General features: G+C 55.6%; 6 protein-coding genes across 6 annotated transcripts; 4 read left to right on the top strand and 2 right to left on the bottom strand.

The window, feature by feature from the left end:
• Nucleotides 1-324: 324 nt before the first annotated feature.
• Nucleotides 325-1675, bottom strand: CCOS01_00624 (uncharacterized protein; the record flags this gene model as incomplete). The annotated part of the gene is made up of 7 exons (XM_060448821.1): nt 325-364; nt 438-857; nt 917-1054; nt 1104-1338; nt 1392-1482; nt 1531-1557; nt 1625-1675. The coding sequence occupies 7 exons, from the start codon at nt 1673-1675 to the stop codon at nt 325-327; spliced, it is 1002 nt and encodes a 333-aa protein (XP_060320259.1).
• Nucleotides 1676-2187: 512 nt separating this feature from the next.
• CCOS01_00623 (uncharacterized protein) lies at nt 2188-3708 on the top strand (the record flags this gene model as incomplete). Its single annotated transcript, XM_060448820.1, has 2 exons — nt 2188-2569; nt 2615-3708. The coding sequence occupies 2 exons, from the start codon at nt 2188-2190 to the stop codon at nt 3706-3708; spliced, it is 1476 nt and encodes a 491-aa protein (XP_060320258.1).
• Nucleotides 3709-4003: 295 nt separating this feature from the next.
• On the top strand, nt 4004-5631 carry CCOS01_00622 (uncharacterized protein; the record flags this gene model as incomplete). Its single annotated transcript, XM_060448819.1, has 4 exons — nt 4004-4293; nt 4347-4492; nt 5314-5454; nt 5528-5631. 4 exons carry the CDS (start codon nt 4004-4006, stop codon nt 5629-5631), a joined length of 681 nt encoding a protein of 226 aa, XP_060320257.1.
• A 477-nt stretch (nt 5632-6108) lies between these two features.
• Nucleotides 6109-7367, top strand: CCOS01_00621 (uncharacterized protein; the record flags this gene model as incomplete). The annotated part of the gene is made up of 2 exons (XM_060448818.1): nt 6109-6433; nt 6481-7367. 2 exons carry the CDS (start codon nt 6109-6111, stop codon nt 7365-7367), a joined length of 1212 nt encoding a protein of 403 aa, XP_060320256.1.
• Nucleotides 7368-8343: 976 nt separating this feature from the next.
• CCOS01_00620 (acetoacetate-CoA ligase) lies at nt 8344-10665 on the top strand (the record flags this gene model as incomplete). The annotated part of the gene is made up of 4 exons (XM_060448817.1): nt 8344-8454; nt 8511-9026; nt 9071-9784; nt 9829-10665. The coding sequence occupies 4 exons, from the start codon at nt 8344-8346 to the stop codon at nt 10663-10665; spliced, it is 2178 nt and encodes a 725-aa protein (XP_060320255.1).
• A 60-nt stretch (nt 10666-10725) lies between these two features.
• On the bottom strand, nt 10726-14005 carry CCOS01_00619 (uncharacterized protein; the record flags this gene model as incomplete). The annotated part of the gene is made up of 2 exons (XM_060448816.1): nt 10726-12982; nt 13398-14005. The coding sequence occupies 2 exons, from the start codon at nt 14003-14005 to the stop codon at nt 10726-10728; spliced, it is 2865 nt and encodes a 954-aa protein (XP_060320254.1).
• Between the last annotated feature and the right edge of the window lie 197 nt (nt 14006-14202).

Here is a 14202-nt window from a genome sequence, read left to right as displayed (position 1 = left end):
TTTCTGGTTGGAAGCATACTTTGCACTACATGGAGTCGGGATAGAGCAAAACAAAAAGGGAGGCTCAGGATTTCGTGTGTTAATGAAACGGCGTTTTCGGCCGGATGGATTTTTTCAGGCTTCGGAGGGGCTCATTGGAGTAGGGGGGTTTGATTGGATACCCTCATGCGGCGCCTGGTATTTGTTCAACTATGTAGTCGTGTAATGATGGCTTGAATGAGAACACGAGTTGAAAGACGTGGTGTTTGCATGTGTCTGCAGCGTTCGTGGGGGTTGACTCGGTGTGACAACGTCCGAAGCAACGGATGCACCGGCTCGCGGGGGTCACTCGGACGTCTCGGGCTTTCGGGCCCAAATAGCGCGGCTATAGCATGTCAGTCTTGCTGCCACCATCTTCAACTTCGCAAGTGGTCATCACCGGCAGTCAGTCAACTCACAGTGGCCAGTACGCGTGATTCCCACGATCAGCGAGATCCCTCCGCACCTCGGCGGCAAAGACGTGCACCTCCTCCTCCCTCCACCCGTGCACCCGCGTCATGGGCGCCATGATCATGCCAGCTGTGTTGGAGGCGAGGTTCTCGCGCGTCCACGACCCGAGCTCCTTGAGGTGCGGATTGCGCGGCCAGCTGTTGAGGGGCCAGGTGAAGCGGCGGTCTTGGACGTCGCTGAAGCCTGTCTCCGTCATGAGCGTCGTGAGGTCGTCGAGAGGGATAAAGGGGCACCCAAAGACTTTTAGGGCCGAGGAGACGTAGGCGAGGGATCTGGAAAAGGCATCGCTCGTGGATGTCGAGCTATCTGCGCGGGTTATTGTCTCTTCTACTTCTTGGAGCTCGATGTAGCCGCCGGGGTTGAGGTTGCTGTGCTGTCAGTACGTGATCGATGCGTTTGGCCGGCGGGTTGACGAGACAAGGCATACTCGTAGCACTTTTTGAGGAGTTCGGGCCAGTTGCGCACGCTTCCTGACATGCCGCGTATGTGGATGTAGTCAAAGTGCCTCGAGTAGATCCACTCGTTGTCGAGGTCGTCTACTTCGAACTGAACGTTGGGTGGGACGCTGGGGGTCCATTGTCAGCTGTGTCTCCAGAACGGACTTCGCAACGCACAACTCTGGCTGCGTGGCCGACAGATCGAAACCGAGGACGTCCGCGTTGGGGTGCTCGTCGCCAAAGTCGATGCACCAGATGCCGGTGCCCGTCCCGACGTCGAGCACGCGGCCGCCCTTCCACTCGGGATCATTCGGAGGCGCGAACCCCAGCCTGTTGTCGAATGTGAGGAGGAACAGGTGGTGTTGCAGGTCTAGCCGGTCGGTTTCCAGCTCGTCATTTGGTCCAAAGTATTCTGGAAAGCTTTTATTTAGTATGGGAGTCGGAGGCCGTGGATATGCGACTAACTGCCTTCTTTGTAACGATGATATGTTCTGCCGTTTTCGACGCGGTAGTCTATGATAGAGCTTCGGAGGCTTGTCGTAGCAGAGAAATCGTCCTGTTATCCCGTGAGTAGAGGGCTCACCAGGCTTGGAAACTTGCGTACACTCCCGATGGTTGAATCCGTGTCGCCCTGCACGGGTGTCAGTCATGTTCTGCAGTCTCAGATGTGATCTCCGGCATCGCCTCAGAGCACGCACCGGCACGTCAGGCTCAGGGGCGAGGTCATCTTCGGAATTCTCTAGGGACATGTTTTCTCGTGAGATGTAAAGGCATGGTGTTGCCCTCTCAGAGACTCCAGCCCCTCATCCGATAGTCCGTCGCCTCGGATTCGGAAAGCATGTTAGTTGGAAGATACGACGGATACGACCCAGCGAGTCAAGGCACCCCAGCCGAGCGGGCCCGGAGTCCTAAACTCGCCGCAAGACGGTTGGGATGGCAGTTGCTTTGATGTGTTCCCCAGACTCTCTCTTGACCCACAGACCTGACGTCTGCCGTTTCGTCGAGAGTCAAAGGCCTTGGGAAGTCGAGCTCCCATCCCTGCACCACCGTCTGTCTGCTTACCTAATCCCGGTGACTATCCCCGCATCTCAACACGGAGCCCCCCTTATCTACCCCGATAATGCGGACCGGGGTCTTCGGCGTCAAGTCGGAGGACACCTTTGTTGGAACCTGCATCTCTCATCAAATCAGTCGTCCGAGCATGATCTCATGGCTCTCCCACCAGGCCATGACCACGTCGTAGACCCACCAATCAAGAAACATGGCCGGCAACGGGACCCGGAGCCGAACCGGATGTCTGGACTGTCGGCGACGAAAGCGGAGGTGCGATGAAGGGAAGCCAAAGTGCGCCAGCTGTCGCAGGCACGGCGTCGTGTGTGTGTACGTCAAGTCGAGCCAGTCTTCGCCGTCCAAGTTTCTCCTCTCCGTGGCATCTGGCCACTTCATCACGCCGTTGGAGTCGCCGGCGAGCGATTCCTTTGTGAACCTTCGAAGCGACGAGCTGGCTCTCGTTTGTCAGCAGTACGCAGACGGCCCCAGAGGGGTGTTGCCGTCGTCTCAAGAGCAGCTCATGCCGGCTCTGAGCTGGCTGCCAAAGTCAAGCACGCTCCCCGGCGGACGAGAAAGCATGATGGTTCAGTACTGTAAGTAGTCGAGGTCTACGCCAGACAGCCGCTCTGACAAGACAGACTTTGAGGTCATCAGCAACAGCCGGGTGTATGTCCCCAGCGAGAGGAACCTCTTCCGGACGTGCGTCATGCCCATACTCCTGAGCAGCAGCGGCCCTCTCTTTTCTACCGTCCTGGCACTGAGCGCGGCGGAAATGGTTCGGAGGACCCCGCAAGACGGGGTAGACTATGCCGGGGCGGCCATCCGATACAAAATCAACGCCTTGACGCAGCTGCAGTCGAAGCTCAACACCGCTCTCGAGGCGGAGGAGAACCTCCTGACGTGTGTGCTCCAGGCCTCCTTGGAGATAGCCGAGGGGTCTCGGCCGTCGTGGTTGAGGCATCTGCGGGGTGCTCTGGCCATCATGGATAACCACGGCGACTGGATCACGCCTGAGTGCGCCGCTCTCGCGCTCCAGTATTTTCGATTTCGATACGTCTTGATGAAGACGACCGGATGTAAAGCGCCGCATCATGATGGACAGACCGACGACTGTGATGAAGCCATCCAACGCCTCGAACGGCTCTTGCCAGGCCAAGGGACGTTCCAGACCATTGACCCCCAAATCGGCTGTTCGATGGAGCTAGTTCAGTTGATTAGCATGATCTCGGCAGGTGCTCAGAAGGACGGCGGGTACACGGAAGAGGGATCACGTCTCGAGAGACGCATTCGAGAGTTGGACTTTTCCGCCGAGAGCATGCACGACGACTACCTCGTCAAAAGCGCCGAGTGCTTTCGGTTCGCTGCTCTGATTTACCTCCAGCTGATTGTGTACGGCGCTACCGTACGGACTCGGGCGATTCCGCACTTGTTGCAGACGCTGTTGGGTCATCTTGGCGAGGTGATTGTCGAGGACCAGCCGAGGCGATCGTTTCCAATGTGGCCGCTGTTCATCGCGGGGTGTGTCAGTTCCAGTGACGCACACCGCAAGGCTGTTCTTGATCTATTCAACCTTCTGGACAGCAAGTGGCCTATCAGCAATATCTCGACGGTGAAGAGGGTTGTTTGGACAATCTGGCAGACAAGGGACTTTGACGGTGGCGGCGCAACGTCCACGGATCAAGACTGGCAGGAGATTATTGACAGGTTTGGATGGAAGCTTTCCTTGTCGTAGGGGCATGACTTTGGCGCTCATTCACAGAGTTTGGCGAGTTTGAGCACCCACGGCACAAGGTCTACGGCTAGTGCTACGTGGTAGATGTGCTGAGATGGATTGAGACGAAGATGGAGGCATATGATGCTGGTTAGGGTCAGTGATAGGATTAGATGTATGGTATGTGGAATTGGTTAGGATCAGAGGTTAGGCTCAGAGGTCGGGTTCGGAGGTTAGGTTCGGACGCAACGACCAGCGGAAAGGTTCAGTAAACATGATCAGAGGTCAGGATTGGCGGTTGGGATCACCATTCAGGATGAGAGGTTACGATTCGCTGTTATCATGGCAGGTTAGCATCAGAGCTACTATCGCGGCTAGGAGTCAGGTTGCGAGCGTCAAGGCATCCAGTCATAATCCCGGGTATGATACTCTCCATGGCCACAGTGGTCTCAAGGGGGAGTTTGTGCCAGCCATCTGGAACCTTTCCGTCACATCGCCAGTGCTGACTCTCCAGTCCTTTGAGGAGGTCAAGATGACTGACGCAGATACTACGGCAACGTCGACTTCTCAGCAATCCAAAGAGACCTTGGGCTTAAGACCTGGATGGTAGCAAGTCTACGGAGACGGCATCACCCACGCTGACTCCCTAATTGTTCGAGGACGGCCGGGGTAGAAATCGAGCAGTTCAACGAGCAGACGACACATCAACGCCATCCCCTCAATTGCAGGATGGCCGAGACGGATCTCGCAGGTCGACGAGCAGACGACACCGCGCGGTATGCAAACAGCCAAATCATTCTCAGTGGTTCGTCGAGACGCAGCCTGCCGAGGTGACTGTATCCGACGAGACGGTCTTTGATACCCGAGGGAGACCCAGTCCTCTTTGACCATTTCCTGCAAGAATGTGCTGTCGAAATGCTCCCGACGAGGTTTCTTGACAACACCTAGAAGCAAACAATGGTGGTCACATCGTTGTTGGCAACCCAGCCATGCGTGGCATACCGTAGTTGGAGGAAGCATACGCGCTTTCGCTAGAGAATTCCTCCTGTCGCTGAAGTGGAGAACCTGCCGCTGGAGGACGGGAGCATTGATTAGCACCGCCCCACATGCCGAAAGAGGCATCTCAGGAACAAATCCGACTGGACAGACATCCGGCGCCTCACGGACTTCAACGGGGGTCTGAACCGGAACTTACAGACAAATCCGACGACACCGGATCGTTACCGTATCCATTGCTAGAACAGCCCAGGGGTTTCTATGGAACTAGAGACTCAAATTTGGTACCAAGAATCCTGCTATTATATGGCAATCCGAAATGGGAAGAGCAACAGTCCTCTATTCCCCTCCAACATCACAAGCATACCAGAGAGCCCAACGGCTCTGATGTCGTGCAAATCCCGTCCGTACCACGAACAGTGGAAATGACCCAGACAAACGAACGAGGGTGCCTATGGGTGCCTAAGGCAGGTTGGATATGGACTCGCAGTTAACTTGAATCTGACGAATAGAACCAAGGTCATTGCACGGCTCTTAGTCCACCTTTCTTCAGTATCTGGTGCGGTCATGTGATGGCGAAGCCAATTTCAAGCATCCAAGATAACAGCAGTTCTAATTTGTACTTTGTAGACATTGAGGACTTGCAAGAGATAGTCGGTCGCTTCGATTCAGATGAAGAAGTCGTGGTCGACGCCGACAAGAAAATCTACGTCCAGGCGAACAACGGCAAGAAAGCATTGAATTATTTCCACAAGAATTGGCAGGCCCAGGGTTCCAAAAAAAAAAAAAAAAACCAATAAGCGTTTCAAGATCACCGTCGTCGAGGAGCTGGACATCGAGGCAGTCGGTATCAACACCCTCGAGAATACCAAGAAGCCTGGCATCATCGCCAAGGGATCCGTTGTCTCCGAGAAGCCCGGCGCCAGCACCAAGCGCGAGGAGGATTGAGCTACATCATTCGGGGGCATCAAGGGAGGAGCGACACAGAGTAGCTCCATTCGGTCAATGAACTAATCGCTTGACACATTCTACCATAACCGCGTGAAGATGACTCGTTGTGAAAAGTATCTCATGCAACATTTGCCTTGCTCGTGAAGAATGTAACCGGCGTGACGTTGTCTGGTACTGCTACCCACAGCAACCTCAAGTGTCGTCAACTGCCCCGTCGATTCAACGAGAATTCTGTTTATTCACTCATTTAAAGCGCGTCTAAGAGGTCACCGCCCCAACAGTAGAGTGTCAACCAAGTCATCACATAGGGTTTGAGAATCCAAAAGACACCGCCAAATTTGTGGGCCCATATCGAAACGGGCACCGCGTCTATCTCACATTCACCCATTTCCTTTCCTCTCTCCCACGTTCCCACTCTTCTCTCATCACATCAAAACCGAAAAGGCTGCTTTTTTATCGATTTTCACGATAAAAATGGCGTCCATTCCGGGCAACAATGGCGACAACCCCGCGCCGCTGTTCCGCGCAGTCGGCGCCCCAAACCCTAATCGCGCTGTGGACTGGATTCCATCCATTGGTGACCGGAACTTGGCTGACGAGAGCGAGACGGACGCTTGCAACCAACTGCTCATCCTGATCACCGGTGGTCAGAACTTCATGCTTGAGGGCATGAACCTCAAAGCAGCCTGGCCGGAGATGGTACGCCAGCTGTACCCATGGTTCCAGAGCAATGGTTGGATCTGGATGGGCACAAGCGCGATCAAGTACTGGGCTATGCGAGAGTTCTACAAGAAGACCAGTGAGTTACACGAACCGTCTGCCGCTCCAGATAACTAATTAGTCCAGATATTCAATTGAAGAAGCCTATTCACACGCTGGGACTCACGCCGCCCCAGAATTTCATCGAGGAACTTGACGTGGGCTACTCCAACTACCTCAAGGCCAATCACCCCATCTACTACGAGCACAACAAGCACAGAATTCCCAAGAAGAAAGTGTCGGCGGCCTCTCCCGCAGTCGGAGCAGCAGAGTCTTCCAAGAAGGACGCCCAGGTGGAGGACATCGAGCCCCAGAATGACGGACACGAGAATCCAGCGGTTCCTGCCAATGCACCCAACATGCTCTCTCCGCTCCAACCGGGAGCAGCAAACCCTGGAACGCCCACGCCCACGCCCACGCCCGCGCCTAGTGCCCCCGTCGTGAACTTGCCACCCAGCAAGTTCGAGTCAATGGTCTTGGCGGCAAGAAAGGACCTCAAGGAGTACTGGGAAGATTGCGGAGGCGACAAGATACTCCTCGACAAGGATGGATACCCTTTCGAAGTCCGAGTTCCCGATCGGTTCAGTCCCGACGCGGCCAAATACATCTACCGCAACGCAGGACAGATGGCCAAGGCCAACAAGATGCTCGATGCGAGACTTCGTCTTTGCTGGATTGACCACGACGAGGCAGCCTTCCTGGTCATTGTGAAGAACGACATGAAAGACGACTACGGCGACATCATTTCCTACCCAGAGTCTTGGAACGCTCTCAAGGCCTGGTCCCAGAGTGTCGCGGATGGTCAGGTGGCAACTCTGGGTGAGTTTGTCCGAAGCCACAACGAGAAGGCCAGAGTTGAGGCTTTTCAAGCATACAAGGAAATTGCGGAAAAGGAAAAGCTGGCCGAGGCACTGGAGGAACATGACGCAACGATGGCCTCGTCTCGTCGTCAAGCCGAGAATGAGCAGCTTTGAAGCTCAGTCGCATCATATTCGACAACCTTGTAGACACCAGATTCTTGAAACCAGCACGATGGCAAGCGATGGTCGACACGTACTTCAACTGTCACCGATGGACGACTGAGCTTGGAAAGACTATCTCAAATCTCTCACATGAAGATATTGAGATGTCGGTACCAATAAGGTGGCTTGTGTACAACGGCGACGGACAGACCAAGTATAATGCCCAAGAAGCAAAGGAATGGGCATGGAGGATCATGCAGAACTTGTAAGAGTATAATATCGACGAGTTGCTGAATAATATAAATCTGAAAAAAAGAAGGTGCCACATGAAAGTAACTGTCCTACCGATGTTCGCCTTGAGCGCTACCCCTTCACCAGGTGGAATGGAATCGCGTCAAGCATGCTCTGCACATGCAAAGCGGCTATCGTCAAACCTCAACTGAGCTTGATACCCAGTACATCAAGCTACTGTTTTATTGACTGGAAGAAGCTACTCCCTATTCCTTTTCATCGTGCTAACGCCTTTGTTGCTCAATCGCCCAAGGTAGGTAGTGGGGTCTCTCGGACAAGTGTCTGCTGCGAAACATCCAAGAAAGTATTGGAGCCTATTATTTGCGCTGAAGATCCCCTGGATTAGCACTGCTCGTGTCGTGGTCTTCCTCTCCGCGATTACTGTAGCTGACTCAACCTTTTGTAGAATGCAAGGTCGTTGATCGGCATCCCGTCGCGGTCACGCCAAGCGGGCCGGATCGGCCCCTCTCGGCATGTTAGCTCGGGCCGCCAACCCCGCATTCCCCGTAAGTCCACAACCCGAGGCAAGTCCACCCTGGGCGTTGGGGAAGCGCGCCAAACTCCCCGATATACCCCAACCTCCCCACGGACCCGTCTTCCCTGGTCGTCCCTTCCCTCATCTCATCCACCCAACTCCGAATGACAGCTCTTGTCCCAACATCACACCTTTAATTCAACAAGAAAGGGAACAAACATCATGGACGCCCACGAGATCCCCCGCAAGCTCTGGGAGCACCCGGATCCCAAGAGCACACAAATGTACCAATATCTACAATCGGTCAATTCCAAGTTTAACCTCCAGCTCAAGGTCAGTATGCCCCGATTCCCCCCCAAATGTTAGTCCGTCCGCTTACACGACTCCAGACCTTTAACGACCTCCACAACTGGACAGTAGCCAACCGCGCCACGTTCTATGGCCATCTCTTTGACTACGCCAATTTGATCCACGAAGGGCGTCCAACCTCTGTTGTGGATGAATCGCTCACGATAGACGCCATCCCCAAGTGGTTCCCTGGTGTGCGTCTGAATTGGGCCGAGAACCTCCTCTTCACGCGAGGTTCGTCTGATGCGGCCGACCACCACGGCACCGAGGGTAAGGAAGACGACAAAGTTGCCGTCACCGAGATTCGAGAAGGTAACCGCGGTGATGTACGCAACCTCACCTGGGGCGAGCTCCGTCGTGATGCAGGTCGTCTGACAGCAGCCCTGAAAGCAAGAGGCGTCAAGGAGGGAGACCGCGTCGTTCTCGTCGGTGCCAACTCTATCGAGACGCTGCTGGTGTTTGTGGCGACGACATGGTTGGGCGGCATCTTTAGCAGTTCGTCCACGGATATGGGCGTCAAGGGCATCCTGCAGAGGACCACGCAGGTCGATCCCAAGGTATGTCACTCCCCACCTCCTAGAACTGCACTCACACACGCCAGTTCATCTTCTTTGACGACGCCACGGTGTACAACGGCAAGACAGCCGACCTTCGAGACAAGATGGCCGAGGTCGTCTCCGGCATGGGCTCGTGCCCTTCCTTTTCTGGTCTCGTATCGATCCCACGCTTCTCCAAGCCCTACGATGTGTCCTCGATCCCCAAGACCGAGACGTGGTCCAAGTTCCTTAGCTCCTCCACCTCAGCAGCACCGTCATTCACGCGTATCCCCTTCCACGCACCGTTCCTCATCTACTACTCGTCTGGCACCACGGGTATCCCCAAGGCTATCGTGCACACCGTCGGCGGCGTCATGCTTAACAGCTTCAAAGAAGGCCGCCTGCACGAGTCAATGTCACCCGAGTCCGTCACTCTGCAGTACACCACAACCGGCTGGATCATGTACCTCGCCAACGTGGCCGCTCTGTTATCGGGAGCCCGTGTCGTCATGTACGATGGCTCGCCTTTCGTCCCCGACCTCAAGTCATTCATCCGCATCCTCGGCGAGCAGCGGGTGACAAAACTGGGTATCAGCCCGAGGTGGATGTTTGAGGTCGCCAAGAATAAGATCAGCCCGCGGGAGGTGACGGATCTTAGCTCGCTGAAGATTGTCACCAGCACAGGCATGGTCCTCTCTGACCAGCTGTTCGAATGGTTCTACGACGCAGGATTCCCGAAACATGTCCATCTTGCCAACATTTCTGGTGGCACCGACATTGTAAGTCACCCACACATGCCAGACTTCTTTACTGACACTTACAGGCCGGCTGCTTCGGCATGGAGAACCCCTTGGACCCCGTATACGTGGGCGGCACCCAAGGGCCATCCCTCGGCGTCCCCATCGCCATCTACGAAGCCCAGTTGCCCGACGGGCCTGGCGAGGCCGTGCCAAACGGAACACCTGGTGAACTCGTTGCCACCGCTGCCTTCCCCAACATCCCGTGCTTCCTCTGGGGCGATTCAGCACCCCCAAAGTTGTCACCAAGCTCGCCGAATTTTGCCTCTGCCGCCCCAGGCTCCAAGTATCACTCGGCATACTTTGCTCGCTTCGATAACGTCTGGGCACACGGCGACTTCTGCTCCATCCACCCAAAGACGGGCAACATTTCCTTCCTCGGACGTGCTGACGGTGTGCTGAACCCTAGCGGTGTTCGCTTTGGCAGTGCCGAGATCTACGCAGTGATTGAGCGGAACTTTTCGAACAAGGTGGTCGACAGCCTATGTGTCGGGCAGAGGCGTCCCACTGACAACGACGAGAGCGTGATGCTCTTCCTGATGATGCGCGAGGGCGAGAAGTTTGACCGCCAGCTGGTGGCCGAGGTCAAGGACAAGATTCAGAGAGAGTTGACAAAGAGACATGTGCCCAAGTACATCTTTCAGACGCCGGAGATACCAGTAAGCCCAGCGGTTCCCTATCTACGAACCACGCTAACAAAACAGACGACGGTCAACCTCAAAAAGGTCGAGCTCCCGGTGAAGCAGATTGTCTCGGGTCGGACCATTAAGCCAAGTGGCACGCTCCTCAACCCTCAGAGTCTGGACTTTTATTACCAGTTCGCCAAGATTGAGGAGCTGCTCGCCGGTAAGGAGAAGCTGTAAGATGACATGTACAGAAGACATTGGATCTAGAGCGATATAGGATACCAGATAGAGTACAGCTCACCCCAGAATCAAAGACACATCCTTTAGAGGCAGCCCCTCCCACGCAGTCTTGTCGACATGACCACTCGCGAGGCGGTACGCGACCCCGTCAACCCACTCCACCCACAGCACGCTATACCCCTCTGAGGCCGTGAACGGGTGCGCGTAGCGTTTGATCGTCTCATCAAAGGTCTTTTTGTAGTTTCGCACGCGGGAGATGGCAACCAACTCGACCTCCTTCGCAGCAGCCCATCCGACATCCAGGTGAGGGAAGATTTCGAGTTGACCTTTATTGTGCAATCGCAACCACCCAATCTTTTTCTCCTCACTATAGAGCGAGACGTCATTGTGTTCGTCTGTCTGAAAAGCAGACACGCGGGCGCGGCGGGTATCGCAGCTAATGTACAGCGTCTGTTCCGGCATGAACGGCTGCGTCGATTTCTGAATGTCCGGCACGGGGAAAGGCCAGTACCACGGGTGCTCGTCGTCATGGTCAGACATACTACTGTGTCTAAAGGTATACTCGTCGCACCCATCGGGGTGAAGCAGTACGTCCCCTTGCTCGCCGTGTCTTGGACTAGGAATCCCTTGTTGAGTCCACCCTGGAGGCAAGTGCCGAGTACAGTCCTTGTACGCCTGGCGATTCTCGAACCAGGAGGGTCTGATTTTTCTTCTCTGCGCTGATGTCGGCGTGGCGCAGGCGTACCACGTGGTTATGGGGATTGTCTCTCTGATCGAGTAAGCCAGAGGATTCGCTGGACCGGCTTCATTGCGCCCGACGGAGACGAGACCTTCCCAACCCACCCACGACCAAGACGGAAGACCGCATGGACCGAGTTGGCTCGCAGTAGGGCGATCAGAGACAGTCCGTCGTCGGAGATCGGTGTGGCTCCAGTACGGCGTCCAACCGAGTGCCGCTTCAAAGTACATCTCCGGGATGCCATAGAGGAAGCCGCCCGAGAAGCACCGACTGATGACATTTAAGAGACCGCTGATGCTGGGCAGGGCATCTTCGTCGTATGTCAGAGCTCTCGGGTTGTAGTCTGCAATGATGTTGGCCAAGGAGTCGAGATTTGGCATCCCGCGCATGATCTCGCCTAAGCGGGGATCAATGTACTTGCCAGCCTCAACGCCAAGGTGAAGTTGCTCCTCCCATACGCTGCACTGGCACATCCAGTGCAGAGAATGATTACTGACGATGAGGCGTCGTGGGGACATCTTGAACTCTTGGTATGTCCACGCGCGCTTATGATAGGCCCCCCAGTGACTAAGGCTGAAAATGTTGTTCTTATCGCGGATGAACTGCTCGTCGCCAAAGGGCATTGGGCTCCAATCTTCGTCTTCGTCCTTTTGGGGTTTGGGGCATGATACGCCCCGCAGACCGGGAAAGCCGTCCTCGGCATCACCATCGAGTGCGACGATGGTGAGTGAGGCGTTTGCGAAGATGGCGGCCATAAGCTGGAGCTGCTGATTGCTCTCTTCTGCCCGGGCATGGTTGATGCAGAGGGTGTCGACCCAGAGGTAACGCTCCCCAATGATGGAGGTGAGGTGCACGGCGTGAAGTACCATAGGTGCGAGCTGGGAAGCGATAACAGGGTCGTCAATGGCGCCAGGCGTTTGGAGCTTCGAGATTGTATCGCTGAGGATGTGCAATCCGGGCGTCTTGCCCCAGCGGTAGCTTAGCGTGGCGTACGATTCGCAACCGTCTCCCGGGACGATGCATCGCTTCTCGGTGTCTACCACCCAGGCTGGGCGAATCGGCCAGATCTTGACGGGGTTGGCGCATTTGGGGCCGTGGGAGGACGCGCATTGCTGCTTCCAGGATGTCACGACGCTGGCATCGATCCATTCTGGGTCTAGGATGCGAGCGATACCCGGGTGGCTCGAAATAGAGTCCCTTTTCACAAGCAAGAGGTCGGCGTATCGGCCGCCGGTCTTGATGTTTTCTGTGAGCTGGAGCGCACCTGTTCGAGGGAATCTGATGCCCACATCGGCAGAGTCGAGGCTTTTAAGTTGCCTTGATTTACTGCAAAGCTCGTGGAACATCTTGACAATGGGTACATGTCTGCTGCATTTCGAAGAGAGGGCTTCTTCAAAGGAGCCTAGGTTGACAGTATCGTGGTATTTGCCGCCAGGAGACGTCGTGAGACGGCTCCAGATTTGGTGGCAGATTTCGCAGTCTGAAATGTCGTTAGACTGCGCGGTGCTTGACACAGTCTGCGAGGGAGTTGAGCTGGATTCGTCAGTCTTGATATCCAGCGGCGTTTGAGCCATCCTGACCTTTCAGCCATCATGTCACAGGCTCGAGATTTCTAGCCGGTGAGGCTCAGTCACTTGGTTGAAGACACTCGCTGACACTTGTTAGAATTGTCAAGGAGCTTACGAGCTGCTAGTTAAGGGGTCGTCTGTCACACACTGGGGATCGCCACCGAGCCCCTCATCACTAACTAGGCACCAGCTTCCTCCAGACTATACCAAGGCGGAGTCCACCAGCACAAAAAACACGCTTGTCAGCAGCGAACCAATCGAAGTTATCCGCCATGTCACAAAGTCAGGCGGCCGCTTTACAACACTAGCACACATTGCCAAGACGTTGCGGCGTAGTCCAGGTAAGCAAATCCATTTGGGGTATTGATCTATCTAATGTACAGGCCTCACAGCAACCAAGGTTCAAACTACGACAAACTCACACCCTCGACAACGCAACCTCGGGATCGACATAATCGGGATACTTCCCTCCATGCACACCGTACCTCCAAATCATATACCCAACCGTGCCCGCAAGGCTCCCCAACCCAGCAGCGCCAGCAACGACCCTCACACCGAGCGCACTCCCCTTCATACCAGCCGCCCTCGCGATACCAAGCGCCGCAACGCCCGCAGCCGCACCACCGTACGTCCAGTCGTCCACCTCCAGCTGGCTCCGGCTCTCCATCAGCCTCCATGCGCGATCGCGCCACTCAATGTCCTCGCGGCCGTACATCCTCGCCACCGTGGCGACGCCGGTGAGGCCTAGGCCGACAGCGCTGGCGGTGCCTGATTTACGAAGGAGGGTGCGTAGTCCGCCTGCGCTTCGGAGTGCTGTCGTTGCCGATGTGGAGAACGGGGTACCGGCGACGGCGGTGGCTGGCACGGGCTTTGTGCCGCGGAGTCGGCGAGCGGCTCCACTCGCGGCCGCGACGCCGAGACCCACTACCGTGCCGGTTGTGTAGCCACGCATGAGAACGTGGACTGTGAGGATCGTGCCGGCGAGGGGCTGGTCTTCTGCGTAGGCCGTGTGGGGGAAGTAGCGAGACATGGTTTCCCTTTTTTCGCTTCTTTGAGAAGACGATGTTTTGCGGGAGCTGACAGCTGGCTGATGGACAGTTTAGATTCCTAGGGAGGGCTTTGCCGATGCGCAACACAGTCAGGAGATGCAGACTGATCAGTGATGGTCAATAGCTGCGTCCTTCTTCCTAGACAGCAAGCCGGCGTCTTATATCACAACTTGCGCGA

This window comes from Colletotrichum costaricense, assembly GCF_030867565.1.
Source record: "Colletotrichum costaricense strain IMI 309622 chromosome Unknown Scaffold_1.1, whole genome shotgun sequence".
Classification (NCBI taxonomy): Eukaryota; Fungi; Ascomycota; class Sordariomycetes; order Glomerellales; family Glomerellaceae; genus Colletotrichum; species Colletotrichum costaricense.
The sequence above is the reverse complement of the archived record's forward strand: the minus strand, read 5'-3'. Positions and strand labels throughout refer to the sequence as shown.